Raw genomic sequence first — 15,372 nt, 5'->3', positions numbered from 1 at the left:
GGGCACACCTCTACCCCTCCCAAGTGCTTTGTACAATATATGCTAAATGACTGTTTACTGAATTAACAAAGGAAAGCATGTGAGAGTAACTAATCTGACAACCAGAAAGTAAAAGACTTGGATCCGTTTTTTTCAATAGATCTTTCTTTGATGATGGAAATTTTCTGTATCTCCAACTGTCCAGATATGATAACAACTGGCCACATGACTTTCCAGCACATGAAAAGTGGCTAGTGCAATTGAAGAACTTAATGGCCACATGTGTCTAGTGGCCTAGACACTTAGTACCTAGACAGCTCCATCTTGGTTGGTGAACAGATGAAATAATCTGAACCAGGCACTGGGACCAGGAGAAGGTTTCCAGCCTCTCCTTTAATAAATTGGAGGTTGTTAATAAATGGCTTCAAAACGTTTAAATTCTGGACTTTTGAATGCCACCGACAGTCATAAATATCTGTGCACAATGGCAAGTCATAATTAGCACTTCAGTTACTGAAGACGAATACACTTTGCTTCCTGGCATCCTGACAAGACACCCAACCCAGCTATGTAGGTTGAAAAGGTTGAAGGCCAGGGAAGCCCACGTCAGCCATAGCGTGCTCGCTGCCGTCAGAGACCCTGAACTGCATCATGGGCTTTGTAGTTAGGGCTTTGTAGTTCAACATGTTCATGACGTCACTACCGGCGCCACTTTGAGAGGCGTATCGATTGGACTTCCGGTAACCTATTGTTCTCTGGGAAATGTAGTCAATATGTGCCTGAAAGCCGTGGGCTTTAGGGATCTGAGAACTACAATTCCCAGAAGGCTACGATATACCCCGGAGGTAGTTAGTGCGCCAGAGATTACCTCTGCAGGCGTGCAGTGTGTGCTTAAGTCGTGGTAGGCCTGGCAGCCGCGAGAGGGAGGGGAAAGATTGTAACCACTCCTTTGGGGGGATCACCGAGGTCACTGTCGTGGGTTTGCAGGAGTCTGCTGGGCGGCGCCATGGCGGTGAGTTTTGGCGGGAAGAAAGTTCGCTTGGCCGGGGCTTGGAACCCGTCTGGCTGCTTTCTCCAGAATGGGGGCTCCATGTGGTAGCCACTGTCCTGAAGGGAAAAACCATTTTCTAAAGAAAAGGGGGGCCTTGCCTCTCACGTTTAAGGCTTGGCTGTTGTGAGGACTTGCCTTTTAGTGCTAGCTGATGAGCCAGGCCCTGGTGTCTTTAAGTTTACAGATTACTTCATGTCACGTGTGTTATTTGACCAAAGTTTCTAAAAGCTGATTTGTAGAAAGAGTATGTAACATTGATTCCTCCTTCCAACACAAGTTGTTGAGAGCCTCTTTGTAAAATAGACCAACTTTTCTGTATTCGTGGTGTTTACGGGTGTGCGTGCTACATTTAAAGTGTGCGGTAAAATATGTCAGATGCCGGTAAGTGCTGTAAACAAGAATAGATCAGGAAGGAGGATCAAGAATGTCTTTGCCAAGGTGACAGTGTGGCCACTGAAAAGATTTCCGAGCAGAGCCAACTGTGTCAGTGAAAAACAAGGAGGGTTGTATGTTTCAAATTTGGGTGGGGGGAGGTTCTTCCAGAGGAGATGGTGATGATGCTGATGGTGTTTGTATGGTGGTGGTGGTGGAGGTTGACCGATGATTGGATGTAGTTCATGTAAAGCCTTGTAGGTCCTGACTGAATGAATGGGAACTTAGCGTTGCCAGGTGGAAGGGAGTTTGGGATCCATGTTCACACTGCTGTATTTAAAATGGATAACCAGAAAGGTCCTACTGTACGGCATAGGGAACTCTGCTCAGTGTTACGTGGCAGCCTGGATGGGAGTGGAATTTGAGAGAGAATGGATACATGTATATGTATGAGTCCCTTTGCTGTCCACCTGAAGCTGTCACAACATTGTTAATCGGCTGTATTCCAATAAAAGATGAAAAGCTTTTTTGAAAAGAATGGAAAGAGAGGGAGTGGAGATGATGAGTATAGACCTCTTTTGAAGAATTTTATAAAGGAGACCAAAAAAAATGGGGTAATAGATGAAGGCTAAAAGAGGTTTTCTTTTTTTTTTTAAGGACAGGAGAAATTATATCGTGCTTGTATGCTTATGGAAATTGTCCTATAGAAAGGGAAAATGGATATAGAAGAGAGAAGTGATGTTCCTGTATAGAATAGAGGAAGTGAGATCAGATCTACTAAGAAGTCGAATTTTAATACATTTGGTCCCATTCTGGAGCTCATTCTCTTAATCATTGTTCTATTCACAGTTGTAAACTAATGGGGAAATTTCTTTTGCAGGCTCACTCCTATAATGAAATTTTTTAACTCTGATAGAAACCTTATAATAGTAAAGTGTATAAGATAATAAACATGGAGTAGCATGGATGTAAAATTAGTTTTTACTTTATAATTGAATGTGTGAAGAGTAAGCAATATAATTTTCTTTGTATCATAGAAGTATTTATTTTATAGAACTTTTGACAGTTTTAATCTCTTTTAGTTACATATCAGAAGACTTTTAGAGGGGACTGGGGGATGTGATGTAATAAAGATAATAGTCAACTTTAAAACTATTTTTAAACTTTTCATTTGGAAAATTTAAATAGTGAACAAAGTAGAGATAATAATAGTGTTGTGTATTTCCATGTACCCATCACCAAACTTCAGTAATTGACAGTTTAGGGCCAGTCTTGTTTCTGTTGTATCATCCCCAGAACCTCCATTTCCCTGTCTTAAGATTCATTTTAAGCAAATTTAAGGCATTGTATGATTTCATCCATACATGTTTTAGTAAGTTTTTAAAAATAGAATGAAAAATTCTCTTAAGGCATAACCACAATGCCTTTTTGATACACAACAAGAAGTACATGATGTCCAGTTGTCTCCTTGTGATAATGGTTAGCATTATTGAGCATTTACCATGGATCTGGTACTTTACTGGGCTTCCCAGTTTGCACTAGTGGTAAAGAACCCATCTGCCAATGCAGGTAGATGTAGAGAGACGTGGGTTTGATCCCTGGGTTCCGAAGATCCTTTGGAGGAGGGCAGGGCAACCCACTCCAGTATTCTTGCCTGGGTAATCCCATGGACGGAGGAGCCTGGCAGGCTGTAGTCCATAGGGTCACACAGAGTCTGACACAACTGAAGCTACGTAGCGTGCACGCACACTGCTACTATACTAAGTCCTTCGTGTGTATTATATCTTTTAATGCTCATCATAATAGTAGAAGGTAGGTATAATTATTACCTATTAACCTCATTTTATAGATAGAGAAATGGAGGCTTAAAGAGGTTAAGGATCTTGTCTAGGTTCTATAGCCAATGGTGTTAGGATGTGGCCAGAGTAGTAAGAGAAAGCAGAAATAAAAGTGAAAAGATGAGAGTTTTTGTCCAGTCCCACCATTTGCTGGCATGATGATCTCTGAGCTTCAGATTAGTCATCTTTGAAATAGTAATCCTTGGTCTGCCCATTTCTTAGGGTGATTGTTGCCCACCTCTTGGGGTTGTTGTTAAAATCAGAGAAGTTAGGGTCAGTGTGCATAAAGGTTTTAGTAACTGCACAATGCTATACACATAAGACAGCGTTTACTGTCTAGTTCGTTGGCTCTTCACTGGGGTGGTTTCGTCCTACAGAGAAGTTGGTCTAGAGACTGGATCAGGGCAGTTGGGGGCATGCCACTGGCAGCTAGTGGGTAGAAGCTAGGGCTGCTCCTGAATATCTGGCAGTGCACTTGCCAGCCCCTGAAAACAGTTATTTGGCCCCAAATGTCAGTAGAGTGGAAGTTTAGGACTTTGCTCTCATTAAATAGCCAATTGTTGGCAATCCCCTGACGGTCCAATGGTTAGGACTCTGTGCTTTCTGTGCAGGGGCCAAGAGTTTGATCCCTGGTTAGGGAACTAAAATCCCACAGGCTGCGCAGCATGGCCACAAAAACCCCAGATAAAACCGAAAAACCTCCAGTTGTTTAGTTGAGTAACCAGTGAAGAAACGAAGACTCAGCTTGATCAAGTGACTTGCTCAACGTAATACAGCAAGTTGGTGCTGGGGCCAGTATCAGATTTCATTACAATTGACCTTGGAGGTTTTGAGAAACAAGGTTTTCTGAAAAGCAGAGACCTCAAAGAAGAGCTTTCCTGCATTTAACATCCTCAGTACAGTGAAAAGAAACAGTTCTAAGCAATTTGTGAAGACTGTTGCTTTCATGTCCTTCTTTAAAGTGGGTGACATGGTCATTTTTAGGCAAAAGATATTTGTCATATGACTTCTGTATCTGTTAGCATTGTATGTGTTGCTGAGGTGAGTATAAAAGTTCTAAAAGATGCTGTCTGCCAGAAGTTCACAACCCAATGGGGTAAATGTCAAGAATTATTTGGTTGCATGCAGTGAAAGCCAACTCAAGTTGATTTAAGGAGAGAGGAATTTAGTAATGATATACTGGGATTTCATATGACCCATGACCCTAGCATAGGAAGTACAACTAGGCTTCATGAGGTCTTAGATACTTTTCCTTTGTGAGCCACTTCCTTTGTAAAAAAAAAAAAAAAAAAAAAAATTAGAAATTATATTTGACAATTGTGTTGGTTAAAGACACATATGAATATTACATATTAAAGAGTTTTCTTCTATCAAAAATTTATTTTTTCTCCTGATTTTAAAAGCTACTAAAATATTTTGATGAGCCCCTAGAAGTATTGTGGCCCCTATGCAGTGTGCCTGTTCCATCTAGAGGTTAAGTGGCTGTTAGCAGTTGTACAGGCTGTTTTAAGGGCTGGGCGGAAGCGATTTACTTTCTTTTGCTCAAAACTGCTTTGGCAGAACCCAGAAGTGTAGTTCCTATCTGAATTCTCCTGGAACCATGGAAGCATATGCTTAACTGCCTCTGATGCACTACCCTAAATAAGACTGGGCTTCTGTTGCTGAAGAAGAACGGGAAGGAATGGATATCGCACAGGCAAACTGCTGTCTCGCCCTAGTTTTTTTTCAAATGGTAGTCCTTGTATGTTAGAAGTGAAAATTGGTCAGCATGTATAGACTTACAGGTTACTTGTTAAAAAGAAGATTTTGCAGTAAGAGGGGGCAAAGGAGCTGAGGTCTAGATGAAGTCCTTTAGAAGTCCTGTAGAAAAGAGTGAATCCACGGAGGCCCTTATTCTTTCTTGGAAAAGAAAATACGTTATGCATCCACACTTAATTTTATGGAAATTCTTAGGAAAGAGTTCAGATTGTTTAGCATCTTGATTCAAATATGCAACCCAGTTCTTAATCTCTGTTATTTTCTATGGCCACAGTATGCAAAAGCTGGCAATGTGTTGCTCACCTCTCCTTTTATTTTATTGTATTTTATTTATTTGGTTGTGCCGGATCTTTGTTTTGGCGTGCAGGATCTAGTTCCCTGACCAGGGATCGAGCCCTGGCTGCCTACATCGGGAGTGCAGAATCTTAACCACTGGACCACCAGACAAGTTCCTCACTTCTATCTCTCTCTTTTTTCCCTCACTCAACTTTTTAAATCTTTAAATTTCAACAGGTACTTGAGAGCCTGCTATAAGCTCATTACTTCATGGCAAATAGAGGGGGAAAAGGTAGAAGTGACAGATTTCCTCTTCTTGGGCTCTAAAGTCACTGCAGATAGTGACTGTAGCCATGAAATCAGAAGACGATTGCTTCTCGGCAGGAAAGCTATAACAAACCTAGACGGTGTGTTGAAAAGCAGAGACATACTCTGCCGACAAAGGTCCATACAGTCAAGGCTGTGGTTTTCGCAGTGGTCATGTACGGTTGTAGAAGTGAAGTGTTAGTCACTCAGTCGTGTCCAACTCTTTGCAACCCCATGGACTGTAGCCCACCAGACTCTTCTGTCCGTGGAATTCTCCAGGCAAAAATACTGGAGTGGATCGCCATTCCCTTCTCCAGGGGATCTTTCCAGCCAGGGATTGAACCCCGGAGTCCTGCACTGCAGGCAGATTCTTTACCATCTGAGCCACTTGGGAAGCCCCACGGTTGTGAGAGCTGGACTGTGAAGAAGGCGGAGCGCTGAAGAATTGATGCCTTCGAACCATGGTGCTGAAGAAGACTCCTGAGAGCCCCTGGGACAGCGGGGAGATCAAACCAGTCAATCCTAAAGGAAGTCAGTCCTGAATATTCATCGGAAGGACTGATGCTAAAGCTGAAACTCCAGTAGTTTGGTCATCTGATACAAACAACTGACTCATTGGAAAAGTCCCTGATGCTGGGAAAGATTGAGGGCAGAAGAAGAGGGCGTCAGAGGATGAGATGGCTGGATGGGCATGAACTTGGACAAACTTCGGGAGATGGTGAAGGACAGGGAGACCTGGTGTGCTGTAGTCCATGGGGTTGTAAAGAGTCAGACCCGCCGGGTGATTGAACAAACAAAATGTAAGCTTAGATGTTGAGGATATAATGAGAAATGAGACACAGTCCCCACTGTGAATAAACTTACAGTCATGAGGAAGATAGATACTGATTCTGTGTGATTAGTGCTATCATAGGGGTAATACTGATAGGTAGGGACATATTAAGAATAGCACTTGATCAGCTCTTGGGGAATCAAAGCAGGTGATTAGCTGAGAACGGAAGGATGAGATAGCCAGGCAAAAAAGATGGATGGGCTATGAGGGTGGAGAGAATAGCTTGAACAAAGGCCCAGAGAGGACAGAGGAAGCATGACACACTTGGAAAAGTCCAAGATAGGCCTGGAGTGATGGCGAGAGGGAAGAAGGGGCCTGGCAAGGATGAGATAAGAAGGGCCTTAAGTGCCAGGGTTAAGAGCGTGGACTTTATCCAGAGAGCAGTAGAGAACCTCTGAAAGGGAATTGCATTGATCATATTTGTATTTTGATATAATTTCCATGCACTGCAGTTATGATCTGGTCAGGATTTATAGAAATAAAAAATTTACTTATTTTTATTTTCTTTTGGTTATTAGAGAAACTTATGTCCATGATGTTTCAAGTGTGGAATTCTTTCTTATTTCCTTTTTGCCTTTGTGGCAAGGTCCTTTTAATCTATCACTGTACCTCCTCCTAGTAATTTGACATTTCATCTTTTCTGTTGCTTGTCCTCTCCTGTCTTAAACTTACTTAAAAAAATAAAAAGGAATAATAAACCATCCTTTGATTTAAAATATAGAAAACTGAGGGAATTCCCTGATGGTCCAGTGGTTAGGACTCTGCTTTCAGTGCCGAGGGCTGGGCTTTCATCCCCGGTCAGGGAACTAAGATCCTACAGGCAGTGAAGCACAGCCAAACGAAAAAAAAAAAAAAAAAAAAAAAAAAAAAAAATATATATATATATATATAGTTGAAAATAGTAAAACAGAGTTGATAAATTTATGGTAGATTTGTACTGAATCTTACCTAATTTTAATACTCTTATTTTTGTCATACAGTACAGAAGGTATATTTAAGATAGTTATTGAAGAAATAGTAGTACTATTTTTTTAATTGCACAGAAGTACTGTTTGCATCATTACTTCAAATTTATGTGACCATTTAAGAAAATAGCTGTCTAAAAATAGCGGCATATCTGTGATTCGATTAAAAAGCATGTTTTGAATTGTTGGGTGGAAGTACAGAGGGAGACATGACATGACTTGGCAAGGTTACCTGCCTAGTAGGTTGTAGAAGTAGATGTAGAACCCGCAGGTATTTTCTCCTTTAAAAATGATGCAGAATCTGGAAATGTTAGCATATAAGAAGGGAATGAAAATCTAATTTTGGTTCAGGTAATTTTGTATAAGAAAATAAAGTTCTAGACACTAATATTAAGTTTTCAAAACGGAATTAGGTTTGTGTGTGGTGTCCAGCTTTCGTACTTGCCAGTTGCATGAGTGCTGTGTTCTTCAGCACACATGCTTTTAGCAGCTCATTCTTTTTCACAGAGTCACAAACAGAGGGGAGTTATAGCCCTTCTTTTTCAGAGTTGGAGTGATCATGTGTATTTTTCCTGTTTATTTTCATCCAAGGGTGGCATAAGGAATGATGGGAATGTTGCCAGGTAGATCCAATATGTTGAAGGCATGCTTGCCATTTTGTTTCCTTCTTTCTATTTTTTAATATTTACTGATTTATTATGACGGGTATGACTCAGAAACAACCAAATGGAAGAGAGGTGGAGGGCACGGTGTGGGTGGGGACAGAGAATTCAGAGACCTTCCATGTCCTCTTCAGGCGGCCACTCTCCCAATACCTCGACACGTTCACCATCAGGAAGATCATCGAGTCTCCCCACCGAAGAGTTTTTATAGATCTTAATCTTCAGCACCCCCTTCCACTTCCCCTTCCTAGAGATCAGTAGCCTGAATTTCTAACCCTCTAACTCCTTGATCTTTCTGCTGATCAGCCCCATCCTAAGGCTATCTTAGGGGCTCAGTCACCCCATTAGCACAAACTCAGGTTGTGCTAGGAATAGCAAAAGATGCTCATCATTCAGGAAATTCTGAGGGTTTTAGGAGCTCTGGCCAAGAACGCAGGACAGAGACCAAATGTATTTCTTATTATGCCACACTTTTTATCCTCTGTCTAGTAATCATTTTTGGTTTAAAGGCTATATTTTCTCATATCAGTATAGTTATATCAGCTTTCAGTTAATTAGTATTAATTAACCAGTTTTTAGTTAGTACTTGTGTAGCATATTTTCTTTTAGTTAATAATATTGTTGTATAATTTTTGTTTCATTTTAATTTCATATTAATAGCCTGCTAACCATTTTCGGGAGAAGTTCTTCATCAACTTTCTTGGGGAAAAAAAAACAAACACATAGATTACTAATCCTCCTGCAGCCTCTATCCATTTGGCCTCACTGTCCTCCTTTGGTGGCAATAATTGCAGCTGGGCAAGCAGGCACTGTTCTATCCTATGCCTTTTTTAAGTATTCACCTACTTTAACTAAATAGGAATATTTGAAACCAGTGTCTTATTTATTGTAGTATCTAATTAAAAATATTTCAAAGCTTTTTTATGTAGTTAAGTAAGTCTTTAATCATCCCTTTGAGTTTGAAGTGGATCACCCTATTAAGTCATGATAACCCTAATTTGTAATCTTAACTCATTTAAATTTCAAGATAACCATGGAAAGATTATCAGTAAATGGCTCAGTTCTGTGTGAACCCAGATCTTTTTTTGCTTTTTTTTAAAACAAGTCTACTGAAATATAGAGTGGATTATTCTGTATCTGTTCCATCTAATAGGAAAGAAAAGGAACAGCTAAAGTGGACTTTTTGAAGAAGATTGAGAAAGAAGTCCAACAAAAATGGGATGCAAAGAAGGTGTTTGAGGTCAATGCATCTAATTTAGAGAAACAGACCAGGTGAGCAATCATTTGTGAGGTTCCCCATGTTATACTTTCAGAACCATTGGCTCAGAAACTGCTGTATGGAAGGAATAAAGCAGATTGTGTTTATAATGTGTGAAACAGGCTGAAGGGGGTGACTTCCATTTTCTCGATTTCAAATTAGCATCCTCTTTCCTGTGGAATTCTTAAAAAGATTTTTTCCTATGTAAAGGTTTTTAAAAAACTATTATTTCTCATAGTTAGACAAAGGAGAGTGGTTTTAAGTTTTATCTTTGCTGACTGATAAAAGGATGTTGTTCTGTTACAGAGATTCATATTATAGTGATAATTATCTCCAAACTCACAGAATATAAATTTTGAAGGGTTTCTGTAGTTTAAAGATCTTCTTTTATAAATGTGTATTGCCTTGATGTTAAGAATTGATATTGGGGAAAAAAACAAAAAGTAACTTCAGCTGCACAGTATCTGCATCAATTATGAGTCGCAATTTCAGATATGTTGGAATGTAGAAAAACGTGCTTCTTAGAATTGAGGATATACATCGACAATAGCAATAATAGTAGTTATTATTGAACAGGTGTTGTTCAATATGCCAAGGCAGTAGGAAATATGCTTTTTTTTTAAACTGTGTATTCTCATTTAATCTTCTTAATAATGCTTTGAGTTTGCCAATATTTTAATTCTTGTTTTATTGATAAATATAGTAAGACAGAGAGGTTAAGTAACCGGCTTAAGGTTGCATAGCTAGGAATTGACAGGGCTTGGACTTCTTATCAGGACTTTCTAATTCCAAAGTCTATCTTTGCTGTTAAGCTGCACTCTAATGGAATTTTTTTTTTTTTTTTAAGAGAGGAGAAGGATTTGCTCTAAGACAAAGTTTCTGATGTTATACTTTATTTTTTCCAATAAAAAAAAGTTTATTAATTTATTTGGCTCTGTTGGGTCTTAGTTGCAGCACTCGAGATCCTTCGATCTTTGTTGTTACTTATGAACTCTTAATTGAGGCTTGTGGGATCTGGTTCCCTGACTGCAAATGGAACCTGGGTCCCCTGCATTAGGAGCATAGAGTCTCTCTGGTGTTATACTTTAAACTAGAATTTGAAGCTTCTATTTGGTTCTAGGATTTTGGTCAACTCTAAGGTAATTTAAAATAATCTAACAAGAATTTGAAAGCTATTTTGCTCAGTGAAAGAAAATGAACTGAAGAAATTTAGAAATATAACATTGAGTGAAAAAGCGAATTGAGGAATCTTTGTGAAGTAGACCATATTTAAAACAAAGCTCACAAGTGAGTGAAACTGAATGTGATGTTTAAGGGCATAGACATATGTGCAACCTATTAAAAAACAAAGGAATGTCAAAAGTAAATTTCAAGATAATGGTCATTTCTGGTGGGAGGATGGGGAGGAGCACACAGGTAGCTTCAGTGAGTTCATAAGTTGGATGGTGTGCTTACATGTGTTCATTGTGTTTCATAACTTACATATGTCTGTTTGATATACTTGATTCATTAAAAAAAGGAATAAAGCATAATCAAGCGGCTTTTAAAAGGTGCTTTTTAAAGTGAATTTGCCACATATGTATTTTGAGGATGTTTTATTTTACCTTAGGGACTTCAAATTGCTTTATATATATTTAGTGAAAGCATATCTCATTTAATCAGTAAAACATTATGGTTTTCTATTAATTTTTTTTTTTTATATCTTTTTTACTCAGTGTTTTAGCTTAAGTTAAACCCTCCAGTATTTGCTACAAGGACATATATTTCTTTAATAGCCACCTATAAATATCTTATTTTTTTCTAAATCAAAAATATGTTTCAATTTTAGAGACCTTTAATTTCTGGATTTATAAATTTAATTTTCAGTATATTTTAAATAACTAAAATTTAAGCAAGTTACTTGTAGTAAAGTGTTCCCTTGACCCCACCCTTAATTGTTAAAGGAATTTAACATTTTCTTTTTTGTGCTTTGTTTCTTACCTGATGGTTTTACAGCAAGGACAAGTACTTTGTAACCTTCCCGTATCCATATATGAATGGGCGCCTTCACTTGGGACACACATTCTCTTTATCTAAATGTGAGGTAAAGCTTCCTTTTTGTTTAATATAATGGAATGGAGGGTCTTTAATGAATACTATTTTGAAGAAAATGACATCTATAGAATTTATTTCCTGTTAAGGGAATTTAGAGTTCCTTAATTTTAAGCATGGTTTTTATATTTAAATAATTTAAGTTTTCTATTTTCACATGCTGTATGTGTGTGTACACAGGGTTCTAGGTATGTGTATATGTTCAAAACTAATTCTTAGGTTGGTGAAGACATAGGAAAAAAGTATAACTCGAATGACTATAACATCTAACTGGTGCTCTAAAGGAAGATGTGAAGAGGAAAACAAAGCTAATTCTGAAAAGTCAGAATTTTGTATTCGTTTAGCATTTAAATTTGTAGTTTAAAATTAATTTTCTGTCTATAGTTTGCAGTAGGGTACCAGAGACTGAAAGGGAAGACTTGTCTGTTTCCCTTTGGTTTGCACTGTACTGGAATGCCTATTAAGGTAAGATTGCTTGGGGATTGCTTTGTACTCTTTTTAGCTTAGAGCAAATAGTAATATCCAATTCAAGAATTTGAAATAGGGTTTTCAAATATGTGCTTCTGTACTATGTTAAAGTATTTTTTGAAATGAATTGAATTTATTATAGTAAAAATTAATTTTTAGAAAACATTTGAAGTAGTGCTTAAAGGGCAAACATTAACGTCCAAGTGATTTCTAACTAATTTTGATATCTTTTGGTTACCTTATATATTCACATTTCTGTTTTAGAATTAGATAATGACTACTAACAAGTACAGTGGACACTGTTTTGTGCATTCATGGCATATATAGGCTGTTGGCATAAAATAATGAACAGTTCTGTTGTATTTCGGTCATTTTTGTAAGTGTCTTAAATTTGTCATAAATTTGTATTAAAAACAATTTTTAATATAAAATGGGCAAGAAAACTACATTTGAAAGGATTCCCTAAATCCTTGGGAGTTGGGAAATTTAAGTTACTTCTTTTTATGCTCCAGTCTTTTATTTTGAAAAGTGTCCGACCTATAGGAAAGGTAAAAGGACAGTACAGTGAATAGCCAGATACCCTTCACTTACAGTTACCAAGTATTAACATTTGTACAGTTGCTCTAGTTCTGTCTCTCAACATACAATACATGCACACTTTTTTCTTTCTTTGTCTGTGAACTCATTGAAAGTAAGTTGGCAGACATCATGACATGTCACCCCTAAACACTCCAGCTTTTATCTGTTGAGAACAAAGCCATTCTTCTACATTGTCACTATCCCATTATCCTCTCCAAGAAATTAATCATTGATGTAATACTATCATTATCTAATCTATAGTCAAATCTCCCTAGCTGTCCCAAAATGTCTTTTCTGGCAGGTTTTTACTTTTTATTCTTCCCACTTTTATTCTTCCCACTGTCTGACATCAAAAGCCATATAAGGCAACTTGTATCATTTTAGTGATACTAATAATGTCCATGTTTCCTCATTCTAAAGTTAACTTTTCTCTTTTCTAATTAAAATGTTATTTATGGAATGATACCTTAAGACCCTTGGAATATCTGATTACCCAATAACTCAGTGGTTTTAGCATCCTTTCATGATCCTTGTCTTTCAGTTGTTGAATTTGTGGTTGTAAAATGATGACTTTCTAGTTGTCTTGTTTTTTCCCCTGTTTATTAGCTGAAATTCTTCTTTTTAGAAGCGTCCCCTCCCTTTTTGAAAATCCACAATTCTATATTTGTATTTTTTTTTAACTTTAACACTGTATACTTGGTGTCATCTTTGTTTGTGACAGGGTTCATGTTAGAATTCTGTAGCTCACTAGCTTTATAACCTTGGATAAATCACTTCATCTTTCAGTGTCTGTTTTCTAATGTATTATCTCTCATCCCACCTACCTAGCAGCCTTGTGATGATAACTAATAGAGTATATGTGACAGTAATCTTTAAATTGAGAAATGTAGTTATTAGAGTTGTTTTCAATATGATAATACTATATCTTTATCTTTGTACTTCTGACACCCAACATATAGTATATTGCATTGAGTAGTCTGGGTATTGAATAAGTCATTGCCAAGTAAATGAAGTAAAGTAGTTAATTTTTAGGTACATGATTTGTATCACATGAGTTTTCTGTAATGATCTACACATCTATAGATGTATTGCTAAAAAGTTCAGAGTCAGTATTAGTTGGCCATAGAAACAACAAAAAGACACAAATTGTTTCTACCTTGGAATTTTTAACTTTACTGCCTCTAATGTTGTGTTTTTTGTAGGCATGTGCTGATAAATTAAAAAGAGAAGTAGAGCTTTATGGTTGCCCTCCTGATTTTCCAGATGAGGAAGAGGAAGAGGAAGAAATCAGTGTTAAAACAGAAGATATAATAATTAAGGATAAAGCTAAAGGAAAAAAGGTTTGGTGACTTGATACTTACTTTGGTTGAAGTTTTATTTATATTTGTCCAATTTATATATACATTCCCAGAGTAACAATATAGTATCTGACACATAAAATGTACTCATTAATTTTTAAAAAGTAATGAAGCAAAAATATCTTTCTTACCTTTTGATTGCCTTTTCCCCCTTTTTATTTTATTTTGAAATAATTTTAGACTTACAGAAGAATTGCAAGATTGCACAGGTTTCCTTTACATCTTATATAACCATAGTACAGTCCTCAAATCTAAGAAACCAACATTTGAACAATACTGTTTGAGAAACTACCAACTTCATTTGGTTTCGCCAGTTTTTCCTTAACATTCTTACTTGTTTCTAAGATCCTATCCAGAACCCCATCTTGCATTTGCTTGTCATGTCTCTTCTGTCTTGTCTTCCTGATCTTAGCACTTCTGAAAAGGACTGGTCAGATAACGTATAAAGTGTCCCTTGTTTTAGGCTTGTCTAATGCTTTCTCATGAGTTGATTGAGAGGTGATGTGTCTTCAGTGAATCCAGTAAAGGAGTATAAGATATTGCTATGTATTATTACTGGTGATGTTAATCTTGATCATTTGGTTTAGGTGGTATCTGTGAGGTTTCCTACTGTGAAGATTTCATTTTTCCCTTTGAAATTCATGTATGTTTTGGGAGAGATACTTTGAGACTATGGGAATAACATCTTGTTTTTTTAAAAAATATATATTTCCTCACTAATTTTAGCATTCATCAGTGGATCTTGCCTGCAGTGGTTATTGCTGTTTTGTTCTAATGTTGATTTTCTGTTTCCCTCATCTTTCTACACTTATTATGTGGAGTTCTTCTGAAAGGAAAAGTTTTCCTTTCTTCTTCATTTACTTATTTCTTTTTTGTATCAGTGTGGATTCATGTGTATTTATTTATTCTTTGAGTTATAATCTAATACTATTGGTTTTTGTTGTTGTTGCTGAGTTATTGTTATTGCTCAGATTGTTCTAGCATTGGCCATTAAGGGAATCTTTAGGTTGGCTCTTGTGTCCACTTGACACGCCCCCATCTTTTCTTTTATTCCCTTTTTTTCTTTTTCTGAGCACTTTTGTACTTTCAGGTGCCACAAGATGCTGCAAGCTCATTTTCTATTCTCCCTATTTTAGCCCTGGAGGCAGCCACTTTTCCAAGGAGTCCTTTTTCCTTTTATTGAAAAATGGTATTTAGAAACTAAATTCTGAGTGCTAGGTATGCTCATTGTTTCTAGGTCTTCTCAGGAGAAAGAGCAAGGAAATATGTGTATGTCTACTAGCCCCTGTGTATGTATGTGTCTGTATTTACTTATTTGTATTTTTTTAAAATGAGATTTTTTTCTTTTTTTTTCCTTAATGTAAACACTTTAGTTATTTGGCCACACCGACCAGGGATCTTAGTTCCCTGACCGAGGATCAAACCCACACGCACAGCAATGAAAGAACCAAGTCTTAACTACTGGATTGACTGGGAATTCCTGTGTTTTTTCTTTATTTAAAATATTTTTTTCTTTTCCGTTATGGTTTTTTTTTTTTACAGCATATTGAATAGTTCCTTGTGCTATATGGTAGGACCT

At 37.3% G+C, this 15,372-nt stretch overlaps 1 protein-coding gene across 2 annotated transcripts in view; it reads left to right on the top strand.

The window, feature by feature from the left end:
* The first annotated feature begins 839 nt into the window (after positions 1-839).
* Positions 840-15,372, top strand: part of LARS1 (leucyl-tRNA synthetase 1) — a 62,115-nt gene continuing 47,582 nt past the window's right edge. The window contains exons 1-5 of one of the 2 annotated variants that reach the window (XM_061151639.1): positions 840-991; positions 9,193-9,311; positions 11,293-11,380; positions 11,773-11,853; positions 13,638-13,775. In XM_061151639.1, the coding sequence (XP_061007622.1) occupies positions 986-991; positions 9,193-9,311; positions 11,293-11,380; positions 11,773-11,853; positions 13,638-13,775 (432 nt within the window). In that variant the 5' untranslated portion in view covers positions 840-985. Of the gene's footprint in view, positions 992-1,290; positions 1,412-9,192; positions 9,312-11,292; positions 11,381-11,772; positions 11,854-13,637; positions 13,776-15,372 lie in introns of those variants that run through there. The other variant, XM_061151640.1, reaches the window with a different exon arrangement.

This window comes from Dama dama, chromosome 9, assembly GCF_033118175.1.
Source record: "Dama dama isolate Ldn47 chromosome 9, ASM3311817v1, whole genome shotgun sequence".
NCBI lineage: Eukaryota > Metazoa > Chordata > Mammalia > Artiodactyla > Cervidae > Dama > Dama dama.
This window is presented reverse-complemented; position numbering and strand designations above follow the sequence as displayed.